This window comes from Falco naumanni, chromosome 8 (assembly GCF_017639655.2).
Source record: "Falco naumanni isolate bFalNau1 chromosome 8, bFalNau1.pat, whole genome shotgun sequence".
In the NCBI taxonomy this organism is placed as follows: domain Eukaryota; kingdom Metazoa; phylum Chordata; class Aves; order Falconiformes; family Falconidae; genus Falco; species Falco naumanni.
In genome coordinates, this window is record NC_054061.1 from 28,007,738 (window position 1) to 28,023,427 (window position 15,690).

The window sequence follows — 15,690 nt, forward strand, 5'->3', positions numbered from 1 at the left end:
TGACACAGACTGGTATATGGACTTTGTAAGCAGTTGTCTATAAAAGAGCTTTTAAGTGTGTATTATGCCTGCTATATTATATTTCTATAACAATGCCTGTGGCTAAAAAAAAATTAAAAATAAAAAAAAGAGAAAGAAAGAGAAACAAAACCAAAAAAAATTGCACATTGCCACCAAATTAGCCTTTTTATTAGGTTTTTTTTTTTCTTTTTGTTCAGACATTTCATAGTCAAATGGTTCCTTTTGGTCAAGTGCCCATATAATTAGATTTAGGGTGTTTCAGTGCACTGACCTGTAAGGGTTAGACAAAAATAGAGGAGAGAGACATTTTCTTTCATGAATAGGCCCTCTAACAACAGCATTGATCAGTCTCGACCTTAATTCTAAATATTCCTCATTACAAGTGGCACACCTTTGTAATTTCAGTTTAAAGATTTTAAAACATCTCTGTTTGTACTACTATTTCCTCAAAATAATTCCTACATCTTAGGCATTCTGTGTATCAGAACTTTTTTCTCAAGCACTCGTCTCTTTCTAAATGTAGAAGTCAATTGTAACAGAGAGCACTGTAGCATGGTTTTATTAATGACCTTGGCAGCAGACCATGTACAACCTTTATTTATTACATTCACTCTCAGTTTTTATATTGGCATTGTCTGTGATATTGTTGCTCTTCGATCTGCTCACCAATCCTGTTGGGAACGGAGGTTTGCACCTGGAGATGTTCACTGCAGCACCTTGCACCGCTCGGCTGACTCCAGCCTGTCCTTCACTGTCGGGCTCCCCATCTGTTTCCATCTCTGTGTGTTTGTGTAGCTCAGATGAGGCGTTATCACTGTTGTTTCTTCACCATTCTTGGTAATATGAATGTCTTCCTGACCTTACATAGTTCTGTTTCGTTAATGCTTTGTAGTTTGCCCTTACTGCAAATGCCCTGTCTCTGACCATACAAGTATTGGCAGTGCTACAGAACAAAGGCCTCTGGTACCAAACGATTTGGCAAGGTACAAACACTGTGCATGAAATTGAGCTAGGAGTTGGTTCTTATGCTAGCTGCTGAGCAGTCTGAGTTTAAATGTCTGAAAATGTTATTGAAAACAATGTCTGTCTACAGTGTCTAAAAATAATTGAAAATGGTTAAGACCTGCTCATTTCCCATGTTTTGGCATGAACAGTTGTCCATGTCTGAACCCCATCGTTCTTCATGTGCCTGCTCATGGCTAATTTTCTGTCAAACCACCTTGCAGACAGCATACCTTCCCCCTGGGCTTTATTTCTTTTTCTGTTGTATCTGCCCAAGTCTTCCTAGCTTGCTGGACCATCAAAGGGCAATCGTTTTGTCTCTGAGTATAGAGGGAAATGATGGCGATCCTGTCAGCTTCAGTCCCTTTGAAGCTGGAGACAGCAAGCGTTTGGAAAAAAATAAAATGAAGTGGTAACTCTTAATCATGTCTTTTATGAGACTTTTATCAAATGCCTCAGAAATGTTTCAGTATTGCTGCCACTTACAATTAAAATGCCTAAATAGGTAAAGAACTGCTAATATTCTTTAATTTGTTCTTGTTTACTACATAGATAGCTGTAGGTTTTCTTTCTTCACCATCTATTGTAGTGTCATATCTGCTGTAAGATTTTGAAGAGCATAATTGTACATCAGACACTATTTTCTAATAAGCTTATACTTACATGCTTCATTGTGATTCTTGTGCTAGTCTCAGTATCTTATAATTTTTAAACTGTTTTAAGACAGATTTATGGTTATTATTCTCTTGTACAGCAGGAGTATTTGAAACCTTCAATATAAAGATTTAGGTACAAAGTTAAGATATGTCTTAACTCAAAGAAATCTTTCCATTTTGATAGTGTAGTATTAAATGAAAATTGCCTCTCATAACAAGCTTTAACCACATAAGCTGAATCCCCAACAGCAATGATGCAAAACTTCCAGTAAAGAAATCTAAGGACTTTATTTCATGGTTGTCACATGCCAGCAGTTTGAATCCCAGTGGAATATTCTAAGTAGAAAGATTTATGATGTTTCTCTACAAGAATGGAGATACTTATTTTGCAGCTGTATGTTGAGTAGTGATCTTCTGAAAAAACAAGTTCCTTGAATAGTATCTTAGTAAGATAGGCTGTCAGTGTAATCTTTTCCTTTTGATAGAATTGTTAAAAAGAGATCTGTAAAAAAAAATGGAACAGATGCATCTTTTGAAAAATTAAATGTGCTAAAGAACGTGCTGAAGCGGTGGTAAGCAGGAGTGGAAATGTCAGCTGGGTTCAGTTATAAAATATGTCATTGTGAACCGTAATGTGTGAAATTAATTAGTAACTGGGGTGTTCCTTTTGCAGTGAGAAAATATAAGTGTTTTCCATGTTTATTTAAGTAAACAAACATTTCAATAAACTTGAAGAACTTCTAAATTATAGTTCAATCAGCTATCAATTAACAAACATGTTTGTAAAGGCTATCTGTGCCTTACCTCTGTAGAGCTAAGCACCTTCATAACATATCCTACCAAAAATTAAATTACTTCCCTGAAAAAAGTTCAAACTTGGTATGAAACCCAGTAAAGAGAGTTATCTGAATGTTGGATTGTGCTGGAATAGGCTTAGGAGCAAAGAGAGAAACAAGCCATTCTTCTGCAGAGAACTGCAATGACAAAAGCCAGACAAAACATCATCAACAAAGCTGGCTAGAGCTCTCCTGTAAGAATTCCACAGTTTTTGTCTGGAATATTTTCTATCTTTCCAAACCTTTTTGCATTACAGAATGATGTCAGTCGTTAAGCATGTCCACCTCTAAACTCTGCGATTTGCTAAATCTTTAGAAAGGCATCAGATAACAGGATGTCTTAGAACTGCGTGCTTGGTAATGCTTATGCATTTTCCTAAAGGTAACCCACATTGAAATTCATAAATAATTCAAATATATTTAGAAAAATATGTATTTCAGTGCACAACACACAACAGAGGCAGATGAAAAGTGACTGCTTCCTGCCGTCACACATTTCCACAAGGAGAGCTTGAGCTTCTGTAGTAAACTTAATCATGTTTACAGCAGGATGAATAAGCAATTGAATTTCATTCAGGTATTTGTTTCCATTGTTGATGCGTTTGCTGAGTCTGCATAGCTGGACTCCTTGTGTTTGCTTGTATGGCTGGAGAGCATTCTGAATCCCAACTGAAGAAATATTTGCATAGTGATATTCATACAAGGAAATCATAGCAGAATAACTGTACACATCCAGGCACCTGGCTCGTGAAGAGTGTATTTTGAACACAAACAGTATTCAGGGCCCTCTGAAGCCAGTAAAAACTCTTGTCCCTTTAGGACAGCTCTTCATGCTTTAACTCTCACACCTCCTTGCATACACACATGTATCTATTTCTGCAAATACGTATCTAGTTTTATAGTTAAAAAAATTTAAAAGATAAAACCATTAAATTCTACAATTTTCAAGGCAATGATTAAATCTGAAAGCAAAGAAAAAAGGGGACTTCAGTTAATTTGTGAATATTATTCAGGTCCTAATTGTTCAAGTAAATTATTACAACCAGGTCTGTAAGAACGGTTCTGCAGTAAATTGCATTACCCAGAGCACTGGGAAATGGCAGAACTGTGGAAGCAGCCAGCTGGGATGGATACTGCAGGATACTGGATGCATGTAGTAGTTTATGTTCAGTCAGATACACTTTGTGCAGTACTGACGGGGCTGTTCGAGCGTCTAGATCAAAGCTGAGCCTAAAATAATATGGTGCAAATAAAGTGCCTTAGCAAATAAGTCTTGCTGGACTAAGCTGGCTATGCGTGCGTGGATCCAGCTCCTATGCGTGGATCCAGCTCAAGCATTCCTTCATTAGTGCATTGTAGGCAGTAGTTGGTTTAACAGGACGTTAATATACTGCTGATTATGCCTGTTGTTTTATTATTCAAGAATTTTAGAAAAGGACTCTGGAATGAAGATTGCAGTGATAGTAACAGGAATTGAAGAAACAAATCTGTAGTTTTAAACTAAAAACATACTTTAAATGTTTTAAGTGCCATGGTAGAATACTGCTGACTCCTTCCATGAAGCTTATTGTTTCTTTTGTAGAATCACTGTTTGTCATTTGTGTAGCTCTTGAGAAGATGCTGGTGGTCTCTTTAATAGTTTACTGTGTTAATAGCTGACATCTATTAACTTTACCGTCTTAATTGGATACTTTTAGATGTTCAGCCAACTGGTCAGGCACACAGTGTGAGAGGCCAGCTCCCAAAAGCAGCAAGTCTGACAATATCAGTACAAGTAAGTATTTCAAATAACTTCTCTCACTTGTCAAATTTGGCTCAGTTTTGAGAAATTTTTACCTGGGGATATTTTAGAATGTGAGTTTGTGTCATGAAGCGTGCTGGTTGCCTGTATTTAAAAGAAAACCCAAACCATAAATACAGATATCTCAGCATTTTGATTGACATTCGATGTCTCGTGAGGCGGTTTGGATGGGAGCCGTATGTGCTCACTGCTTGAAGGGCTAGCCTGCCCTTTTCTTAAACAAAGCCTATCAAGTGGCTAGTGCTTGGTGATATTGCTGTGCAGAGAACTAGTATGAGACCTTCTAACCATTTAAGTCCTACTGAAAGCATAAAAAATGGGAGTTGTAAGTAGTCCATAACTCTTGCATTGGCTGTCTGTAGAGGTTTGAATTTTACCTGCTGTGAAAACCATCCTGAAAGTAAGAATAGTTTCTCTCATATTTTTTTAAAAAACATCTGTAAGCATAAAAGGATGGTGTTGCTAAACTATTAGCAGTTAAACCAGACAAGGTTTCCTGCAGTGCATGGAGTATGCTGATGGTACCCTGCTGTACGTCTCTTGGTCACATTTAACCCAACTGAAGCAGGCAAATGAATGGCCCACCGTTCGGATCAGCTTGATGCTTAGATGAATTTTTTCTAGTGATCCAGACAAGTGAAATAACATTTACAAGCTGGAAATAGGCAAAAAATCAGCCAGAACCTAGATCAGTATTTCATGTTTTCATAGGACAAGGGGATTGGTTTTAACCTGAAAGGAAGTAGATTTAGATTAGATATCAGGAAGAACCTCTCCCCGTGAGGGCGGCGAGGCGGTGGGCCAGGCTGCCCAGAGCAGCTGTGGGTGCCCCATCCCTGGCAGTGCTCCAGGCCAGGCTGGATGGGGCTGGGAGCAGCCTGGGCTGGGGGGGGGGGGGTGTCCCTGCCTGGGGCAGGGGGTGGGAACCGGGTGGGCTTTGAGGTCCCTTCCAAACCAGACCCTTCTCTGGTTCTATGATTTAAACAACAGGTGCATCTGAAAACCACCAACCCAGATGAAGACTCAGTTGTACTAGGCGCTATAAAAAACAAGCAGTAATCCTCCTGAAAGCTCTTGAAGTAAGGGACTGATAGTTTAGTTCTCCTAGGAAGACTAGTCACAGTGAATCTGTAAACTATATTTCTGTGCAGAGCAGAGAAAGCTGTTGGGCTTTCATTCTTTTGGGTTTTTTTTCTTTTTTTTCCCCCCATTCATTTCAATTTTAATGTCAAGCCTATGGCAGGGGCTAGGAGCTAGATGACCTTTAGGATTCCTTCCAACCCAGACCATTCTCTGCATCTGTGTTGAGGGGATACCTGCTACAATTTGGGAAATGGATATTCATCTTGTGCATGCTTCTAGACCCCAGGCTGCACCAGGGTCACCAGACGGGAATTAATGCCTGTTGGGCTGTTTTTCAGGTTTGGTTTAGGTTTTGGGGTTGTTTGTTTGTTTGTAATATTTACCTGCCAAGGCAAAACAAACCTTTTTTTTTTTTTTTTTTTTTTTTTCCCTAAGTTGAACTTCATCCAGTTAATTGTCAAATGTTATCTTCAAATAGTGTACTTGTTTACATCCTGAATCTTCATAAACCGAAATGAACTCAGGATGACTCAAGTCTTTATTCAGTTGTACTTAATTTCAGGCCTCTGACAACCTGACTTGGCTTTCAGTAAGACTTCAGGCAGAATTCATGGCATCTTTTTCAGTTCTGTATTTTGACTGTGTTTAATGTAGAGCAGAGATTGCCAACAGCTTATTCTTTTAATAGATCAATAATTGTAACCAATGAAACAACCAGCAATATTTTTGTTTTCTACCAGTTAAGGGCTGTGATAATAAAGTAAATGCATGTCATTCCACATTTGCATTATATTGGAGTCCTGCACTTTATAAGGGCCAGCGTTTTATAACATAAAATTATTTGTTGCATGTATTTCTTTATTGTCAGATACTTACATTAAAGCTGAGAAATTCTTAGAAGGGTACAATTGCTGACCTTCTTTTTACAGGTAGTCTCATTTCAGTGAACCTATCTGCCAAAATAATGTTAAGCTTGTTTTCTTTTTCCCTGTTCCCTCCTCTCCTTTAGCATCACTGTCTGATCGGTGCACTGCTTTTCTGCTACATTAAGCATTATTGTAGTTTCCTTGATTGCCTATATCAACATAAGAAAATTACTGGTTCTCGAGTACAATGCAGTAAAATACAGGAATGCAACCAGCTAGAAATTAATATTGCTTTCCAGTTTTAATTTTCCCACAAATAAAAGTAATACATACACGGAAGTGCTAATAATGGAATTCTTCAGTCAGGGCCATGCCTACTGAATATTTTAAATTAATAGCTGCATGACTCAGACTACTGAAGATGATGGTGGCAGTTAAACGCAGTGGCCATGCCACTGCAGTCCAAATTGTTCAGCAATTCCACACACCTACGTACAGTATTGCTGCAAGTGCGGGCAGGGTATCAGTCCAAAGCATAGTTGTATCCAGAAAGAGGAAGCTCCTGGCTTGTTGATAAAAGCACTTGTGTATACACCGTTATGTGTAAAGATATTTTATTGTATTGATCAACATTAAAATGTCAGATCAGTGAAGGTCATCACATGAAATTGCATTTGTTGCTGAGGGAATTTCTGTTTTACAGCTGTGAAGTAATTACTAGACGTAGCTGTGAGTATTCAGTGATATTTCCTTTCCCTGTTTTAGGAAGCATTGCAATCATTGTTCCGCTTGTGTTACTGGTGACTTTGATCACTACTCTGGTAATTGGACTGTTTCTTTGCAAAAGGAAACGAAGGTAAGTAATTTTATATTGATGTATGAAGCAAAAAGATGAATCTTTAAATTATGTGTATCTTTTTGATATAAAAGAATCCACTTTATATATGTTGAGCAGATATTAAAAAAAAAAAGCCCCAAACACAACAAACAACCCAAAACTTGTTTCTGGATGTGCTGAGTTATGTTTTGGTTCTTGCTGGAGCAATCGTGTCTGTTGCTTATACTCACATTTCACATCCACTAGATAAGAAAATTTAGTTCTTTACTTACCCCATTTGCTCAATACTGCCAAGTGTGTCAATAATTCTGTCCAGAGACTTGGTGAACTTAATAAAGAGAATTAATGTGTTTCACTGGAACCATGTAATTAATATTGCTCGTGTCTAGAAGTACTTTCAGATGGAGCCTGTGCAGAATTTCTAGTTTCTAGTTACAGTTCACTTCAATTTACTTACTTTGATTAGTTCATTCTGATTTTATAGAAGTTATAGTGACAGTGGAAACAATGTTCAGCATACCTACTGTAGAGTCCCAAGCCTTGTCATCGTTGTATTTTAGTACCTTGCATAGGAAGCCAAAGTCCAGCACTGAACAGTGAGTCTTTTGTTCTCTGGAGTGGAGGTACCTTAAGGCTGATAATGAACTTGGGGAGTGAGGTGGACATTTTGACTGTGACTGTTTCTTGGAAGTCCATGCTGGGTGGCAGGGGAAGCGTTTCTACTGTGTGCAGGCACCTGAGAGAGCTGCAAACTGTCTTCTGTTCAGAGAAAGGAGAAACTGATGTTAGTGGTGGTACAGATTTAAGAAGGAAAGATTCCTAATCATAAGAAGGTGGCCAACTAAGGAAGACCTGGGGTGGGGGTCAGACAGTGAACCATTCGCTTCAGGCCTGTAGCTGGCCTGCTACCTGGCCTTGAGCAGCTGTCGACCTTTCTGCTGGGGCTTTGTTACCCCACCTCTGAAAGCAAGACAAATGTCATCTTTTGTAAAGTTCTTCTGAAATCTGTGATGAATCTGCTCTTTCTGCAAATGTGACCATTTATGAGACTGTTTCAGTCCTCCAGACTAAAAGAATCTTTGAAGTTACTATCATCTAACATCATACATAGCATCTCCCCTGCAAACTCTGGTGCTAACTAGTAAGCATTAATGTTTAAATCCTTTTCGAAAGCCAGTGAGATACATTCCCTGACTATATTGTTAGCAATGCTGGCCCTGCCAGGCTCCATGGATGTCATTACATACTGCTGTACCTAAACCACAAATTTCGTGATGGACAGATCCTGAAAACCAGTTGCGGGACTGTAAATTTTTTTAAGTTACTGAGAATAACTTGTTAAATAATAAATCTTCAGTAGAAAAATAAAACTAACCTCAATGAAGAACTTTTTTTTCCCCTTAAAATTATATTTGAAATTGTATTTTGGGGGGGGGGGGGGGGGTATCTCTTCAAAGATGACTGTCAAGTGCTAAACTTGATGTAGATGTTGAACACTTGTACGCTACAGATAAGTGCTTATTTTAGGAAATATTTTGTCTATGTCATTTCTGAAAAATGCAGATCCTTTAATGCATTGGATTTCAGACACTGACTGCATCATTCTCAACCAAACAAGAGAACTCAACTGTTATCATCCCAACTGTGAGCTCCCTATTATTCCCTTGTAATTCTAGAGAAAGTATTGCATTGGGAAAAATTACCCTCTTGAGCTTATTTCAATTGCTCAGACTAAAACCACCTCCTTAGCTAGAAGAAATGAATTCAGCAACTAAAACAATTCAACTCAATCACTTATCTTTACTGATATCTAATTCAAGGTTAAAAATAAGACTCTGTCTTTTATTAAAGTTTGTAAAAATTGAAGTTGAACTTCAACTTTCCAATAACCACTGGCAGGGAATACAAACTGGAACTACGAGAAGTTCATACATTTTTAATGCGTCATAATGAAACCATTTGCTTGTCCTCAGATTGCAACTGACTTTGGGCAACTGATTTCAAATGGAAGTGAAATGAATGAGCAAGGGAACATGACTCATATTCGCTCCATTACTGCAGGGAATCTGCAATGAATTTGCAAGGCTTTCCTTCGGAAGTGAGGGAAATCTGGAAATAAAAGGAGGAAGTCAAGGTTATAGACAACGAGTTAGCACTTTGTATGAATTCATACCACTCCAGCTAAACTGAGAAAAACAATAAAAAGCTACTTCCACCTTATGTAAGATCTACACATACACTCAAATTGCTACTTTGTTTGAAAAATTGAAAGATTTTCTGATTGTCTCTGCAGGAAACACTTTTTCATCCTGTTGGTCTTAATGATTAAAGAGAAATAAAACAAATTTTTTACTGTTTTAGGATGAAGCATCCAAGAAATTACCTGAAAAGTCTCTAGCTGCTTCTTTTTTTTTTTTTTTGTCTGTGCTTATGCATTGTAGGACAAAAACTATCAGAAGACAACCCATTATAAATGGAGGAATCAACGTAGAAATTGGCAATCCATCATACAACATGTATGAGGTGGGCCATGATCACAGTGAAGGTGGTCTTTTAGCCTCAGATTTTACTGTAAATGCAGAAAAGGTAATTTTTATCTTCTTCTACTTATTTTATGTCTTACAAATGTTTTGGCTTTAAATGTAATTAATAGAAACATAAACCAATGACATTTAGCTTTCGTTAATGAATATAAAGTCAAGTTAGATTGAATTAGAATGTCATGTATATATTAACAGCTGTCTTGCAGTCTGATGCTTGCTGATTGACATTTTTTCCTAGTGCCTGCATTTTACCAAAATATAACTGCAACCAAACTATGAAATGAGGGGGTGTTTGTTACAGATACATCTGCCCCATATTGCCAAGTTGCAACCTATCTTTTTTAGTCTAGTCTCAAATCCTGAATGGAAATATATTATGGTACAGCCTACCCTCTGAAGCGTGAAAGTGTATACACATACCTATGAGACTAACTTATTTCATATACGAAAACTTCCAAAGGCATAAAGTCCTGGCTGGATAGATTAAATGTTTACACAAAGCTAGTAAGTATTATCATTTTCTTGTAAAAGATGCTGTCACTTCTGCAGCACCACTCTTCGGTGATTGAACTCCCCGAGCGATGTGACATGGGATGAACGGGGTAATGCTGCGATATCTTTCCTAGAGCTCCGTAATCAGACATACACCAAAGGGCAGCCATCATTCTGTGGCATTTCTGACAAAGCAATAACCGGATTACTGATAGCTCTAGGAATGTCATCGCTGAATCACATAGACAGTGTGCTGAATGCAAGAGGTAAGCTGAAAATGGAGTTACTCGCTGGAGGAAGAGTAACTGAGCCAGTGCTTATGGTGGAGGCTGGCTCTAATCCTGAATGAAAAAAGATTTTAAAATGCTGGATTTTATTCTCTTGTCGAATGCAAGAATTTTTCATGATGAAGAATACCTGTAAGTAGACTTTTTTTTTTAATTGTAATCACTCTAAAATAATGTTTTTAATCAGTGCACTGTTTATTTAACAGTGTTGATAAGTACACATGCAAAATGCTCTATTAGCACAGAAACTAAAATTTTCTGTTTTGATAAGTACACATGCAAAATGCTCTATTAGCACAGAAACTAAAATTTTCTGTTTATACAGGCCAGATACATAGGGGGAGGGCCCACTGCATTCAAGCTTCCCCACACAGCTCCATCAATCTACCTAAACTCTGACTTGAAAGGACCACTATCAACAGGGGTGAGAAATGATAATTCAAATCCATTTCATTCCACCACAGCCCCTTTCTAAAGAAATGTTGTCTTTTTTTTTTTTAATAGAGGCATTTTCTGTTTGTTTTTTAATTTTGGTTTTCTTCTTGTAATGGAAAGAAGGTTGACAGTAAATAATACATTTTCTACTTGAGATAAAGGGTCCCTCTCTGCATACAAAATTTCATCTGTACCCATCATTGTAATGTGATTTAAAAACACAAATGTGTCTTTGCAAGGAATAAAAAAGCAGTAAGCAATGTGATCATAAGATAACATAACGTAACATAAGTTTAGCACAGCATTCACAGCCATGTATCTTGATATATTTGCAATTTATAGGTAAATACAAGCATTTATCAAAGTTTATCAAACTGAAAGAAGTTCCAAAATAAAAGAAAACAAGTCCTTTTATTTTAGAGGAATGTAATACATACTAAAATAAACAATTTCCTTTAATATTTGAAATACATTTCTTAATTTTTGAGCTTTCAATTTTTGTTATAAATTAGCCACTTTTAAAACATTGGATTTTGACTACAATTTAGCATGATATTTACAACCATTGAAATTTAAAATATTAGAAAGGGACATCAATATGATATTCATTTTCATGTGCCTCAGTATATATATTCATCTTTTGTGCCATTTGCATTCTTGCATGATTGTAATATGTTGTATTTGGAAGTTTAACAATTTGTACAGGGTATGATATTTCTGATGGAGCACAAAACCATGGATGATGAAAGCTAGAATATATGCCCATCTCTAACATTAACTCTTTCTGTTATTCAAGTCACTCCAGTTACTTTCTATACCTCACTGTACTGCATTATGGTATCAGTATCCACTCCAAAGAGGTATCATGACACAGAGCTGTATACTTCTAATATATATATAAAAGTTCTGTATACTTTTAATAATCTATAAGGTACTATATAAATGCCAAGTGTCTCAGTTCTGTTGTGGGTATCATCTGTAATAATGATTGCCAATGAAATAAAAAGGCCTGTCAATTGAAATAAAACTAAATCTCTGTTTTCCTAAATCACTGATTATAACCATCACGACAAATGTTAAGATCTCTAATGCAGTGGGGACAGACAGGTATAACTGAGTTTGCTCTCATAAATTACTACAGCAGTTGATTATATATTTATGTTCCATCACTATGGAGGAGTATCTTCTTTATGTATCATGATTCTTTTTTAAAATAAATGTGGCTCACCTTTTTCTGCCTCCATTCCAGGAAGACTGAGACACCAGGCAATCACTTTGTCACCTGTAATAGGTGGATCAGGCAGCTCCTGACTAGCTGCACGAGTGGCAGCCGTGTCTGAATAAGGAGTGTCTGAATCCTGGGCTCAGAAATGGTCTTGGTCAACAGGGAAAGGAGGAACTAAGGTTCTAGGCATCTTTCCTTCCTTGTTACCCACGGTGTACTCAGGATATTTGCAAGTCAAGAAAACCTACCCACTGCTGTTTGGGTAATTTAACTTTTTGCCACTTCATATGTACACCAACCAAATTTATTTACCTACTCTATAGTTTAGTGGTGTTCCAGTCAGTATTTGGGTAAGCAAAGCTGGGCTGTTTCATTAGTTGTAAGGAAGAGGAAGATTTTCACCGCAAAGTACCCTGTGCAGTTATTGTAGGTAAAAAGCTGAACATCTAGTGGTGCAGCAAAGGTCTTTTAAGAGGCAAAAAAGGCACCAAGTATGAAGGAATTAGTGGAGACATTTACACGGTAAACCTTGGATAGTGCTTTCCCCTTAGCACAATTGATAGGAGAGTAAGTTTTCATCCATGTTATGTATCCTTCTGTGCTGTCAGACTCGGGAGATTTCTTATATACTGCAGTGCTTTGCAAAATTAAAAATGGACTTGTCCTATACTGAACCACCACTCATTTCAATAGATTTTTTTGTTACAGTCCAAACTACCAAAACTGTTGAGAAAATACTTCTCAATCTGTATCTACTATGATATATGAACAGTTATGCTGGTTTATTATTAAAGTTTAATTTACATTACGAAAGTATTGAATTTTTGGTCAAATCATGTTGTATATTTGGGCCACAGAATTCGAAAACTTGGTCAGCTATTGATGGGATGCTGATGTCTTAGAACAGGTAATACATCTGGAAACTGTTGGTTGCAGTTTTCTACTGTTAAACTTGTCACATGGTCTCACAGTGCACCTTCTCTATAAACTCCTTCATATCTCTTCTGAAATCTTCCAGTGTAATAAGGTGGACAAGTCAACCTCAGAGACATTTTTCAAGGCTTTTGTTTTAATTTGTGTCATTGTTTTTATTGTTTTACTATCATCAGATGCTGCATGTCATGTCATTGGTTATTTTAATAGCATGTCTCATCATGAATTTAATTGTTAACTAAATAATTAACTCATTATCAGGTTTGCAGAAGTCCAGGTATCTATTAAATATGTCCAATTATATTTTATGTGTACTTGTTCTTGCTTTAACAAAACCATTTCCATTTCCATAAACATTTATTTTGGTTTAATCCGACTGATCTAATGTATGATTAATTTCTCCACAGCCAACAAATTACGCCAATCCAGTATACGCAAAGTTATACATGGATGGACAAAACTGTCGAAACTCCTTAGCAAGTGTTGATGAAAGAAGAGAACTCCTTCCAAAGAAAATAGATATTGGGATAAGGGAGACTGTGGCATAATCTGCTGTTACCTTTTATACTCTGTATAAATGTATAAAATATAAGGATTACTTTTCTATGTACCAACAGTATTATAATTGTTTTGGCATCAGCATTACCTCTGTTTTTTGTTTGATTGATTGTTTTCTGGGTTTTTCTTTTGCTGATGACTTTTGACTGACCATTTGTAAGGTATTTTTATGAAAAAGAAACTGCACTACGGTACAATTTACAACAATGCTGCTGAAATAACACACCTTTAAATTTGTTAAAATTGCAAACAACATATTAGTTTGTAGTGTGAAAATGAGCAATCTATTTTCTATGAACTTTTTTTGGTTCTACTTAATCGATGAAGATGGTATCTGCACTTTTTCATTATGTAGTCTGGAAGCTGTAGTACAGTGTGTAATTTTGTTTATTTTAAATGGTGAAAGAATGATTGAATGGTCTACTCTCTTCTTTGTGCCCATTAGAATTTCTCTTCAGATCCTGATAAAGCTAGATAACTTCTCACAAACAAACAAACTTGCTTTTAAATTAGCTTTAGGTTGCCAAGAAGTAAATGGGACTATAGAAATGAAACATCTAATGGTCTGCATGAACACAATGATTATGTTTCAGAAATTCAGTGACTGTACATGATATACTAAACATATATACCATGTAAACAAGCTTTGTATTTATTAAAACCTTATAGAACATAGTAACGATATATCTTGGAAGCTGAAACCTTACTTGCTGTGGGACAAAGCATATGAACTCCAACAGTCCTGTAGGACAGTAGCCACCCTAGAGCACAAGAGGGCATTGCCTACACATGCATTATATGTTTATTCATTTAATCACATGCATTACTTATGGATTAGTAAGTCCCCAACACATACCAAGCAGTAGGAAAAAAAACCAAACCCCAAACCTTAAGCACACATGGATGATCACAGCATTCAATTTTGACAATCACAAAGAAGTCGTACCTCTTTAGAGATACTAAAGAATACAAAACACAGCAGTTTCTTTAAATGAAGATAAACTATGATATTGTGGAGGTAAAACGTAACTAGGTTGCCTAGTAGTGAAACCTTACCTAAGCCCAAGTTTCAATAGTCTGGATTAAATACAAAAACACAGTTATCGAAAGTGAAAAGCATCAGTATCAGTTTCCAGCACTTGCTCTGACCTGGTCTGCTTTCTGTTGTTGCTAAGAGGGAAAATCTAACTTACCTTTTTTTAATTTTGATGGAAATAAAGAATAAATTTCTTTCAGGTTTGAACTGAATCGAAATATTTTATACATAACTTTAAAGGCACAAAAGACTTATTCACACATATACTGTGGAGGACTCTTCCTTCCTCTGCTAGACATGACTGACTTTTAGCTATCATAATATATTAACCTAACAGATTAAATATGTTTGTGGTTGCTCTTTATTCCCTTTGTACAAGCATTACAAAAATAACTGCTGTTTTATAAAAGATTTTTGTTGTACTATTGTGCATGCATACTACCTATTTCTAAACTTTGCCATATCGGGGCCTTTATAAAACTCTTGATTTATGTAATACTAGTGCAATTTTGCTTGAACAATGTTACGCATATCATAGACTTTTTCAGGTTCTTGTTTAAGTACATTTTTTTAAATTGAACAGTATTTTTCATTTTGGTTATAATAGTCATTTTGCCTATGTTTCTACAATGAAGTGTTAAATACTTTATAAAAGAATTGTTGACTGATTTATTTAAATGAAAAACTACGTACTTAATTCAGTGTGTTGACTAATTTTTAAATTTAACTGATAAAATGAAAACTAAAGGAGAGCAAATTGAAGGGAAAGAATGTTTCTTTGTACAAGTGGCTAAATTCCTTTTCTTAATGACAATTTTTGCTTTTTATACAACTTCTATTTGAATGTTTTCGCAGCTCTGCACATGTTTGGGTAACTTAGGTGTATAGCTGTTTATTGTGTCAATAGAACTTTAAAACTATTTCATTTTCTTTAAAAATACTGTATTAAATAGTTTCATACCATACAGCTATGATTCCACAGGTTCTGCTTTTATTCCACTGACATCATCAGAGATGGATTTGGCCCTCAATTTTTGCATAATTACAGTTGTTATGAGGCGTGAGTAGTTGGTCTTTT

At 36.4% G+C, this 15,690-nt stretch overlaps 1 protein-coding gene across 1 annotated transcript in view; it reads left to right on the plus strand.

The window, feature by feature from the left end:
* Positions 1-15,266, plus strand: part of LRP1B (LDL receptor related protein 1B) — a 380,905-nt gene extending 365,639 nt beyond the window's left edge. The window contains exons 84-88 of the mRNA XM_040604928.1: positions 4,213-4,289; positions 7,031-7,121; positions 9,545-9,689; positions 10,751-10,849; positions 13,426-15,266. Coding sequence (XP_040460862.1) covers positions 4,213-4,289; positions 7,031-7,121; positions 9,545-9,689; positions 10,751-10,849; positions 13,426-13,566 — 553 coding nt within the window. The 3' untranslated portion in view covers positions 13,567-15,266. The remainder of the gene's footprint in view (positions 1-4,212; positions 4,290-7,030; positions 7,122-9,544; positions 9,690-10,750; positions 10,850-13,425) is intronic.
* The last annotated feature ends 424 nt before the right edge of the window (positions 15,267-15,690 follow it).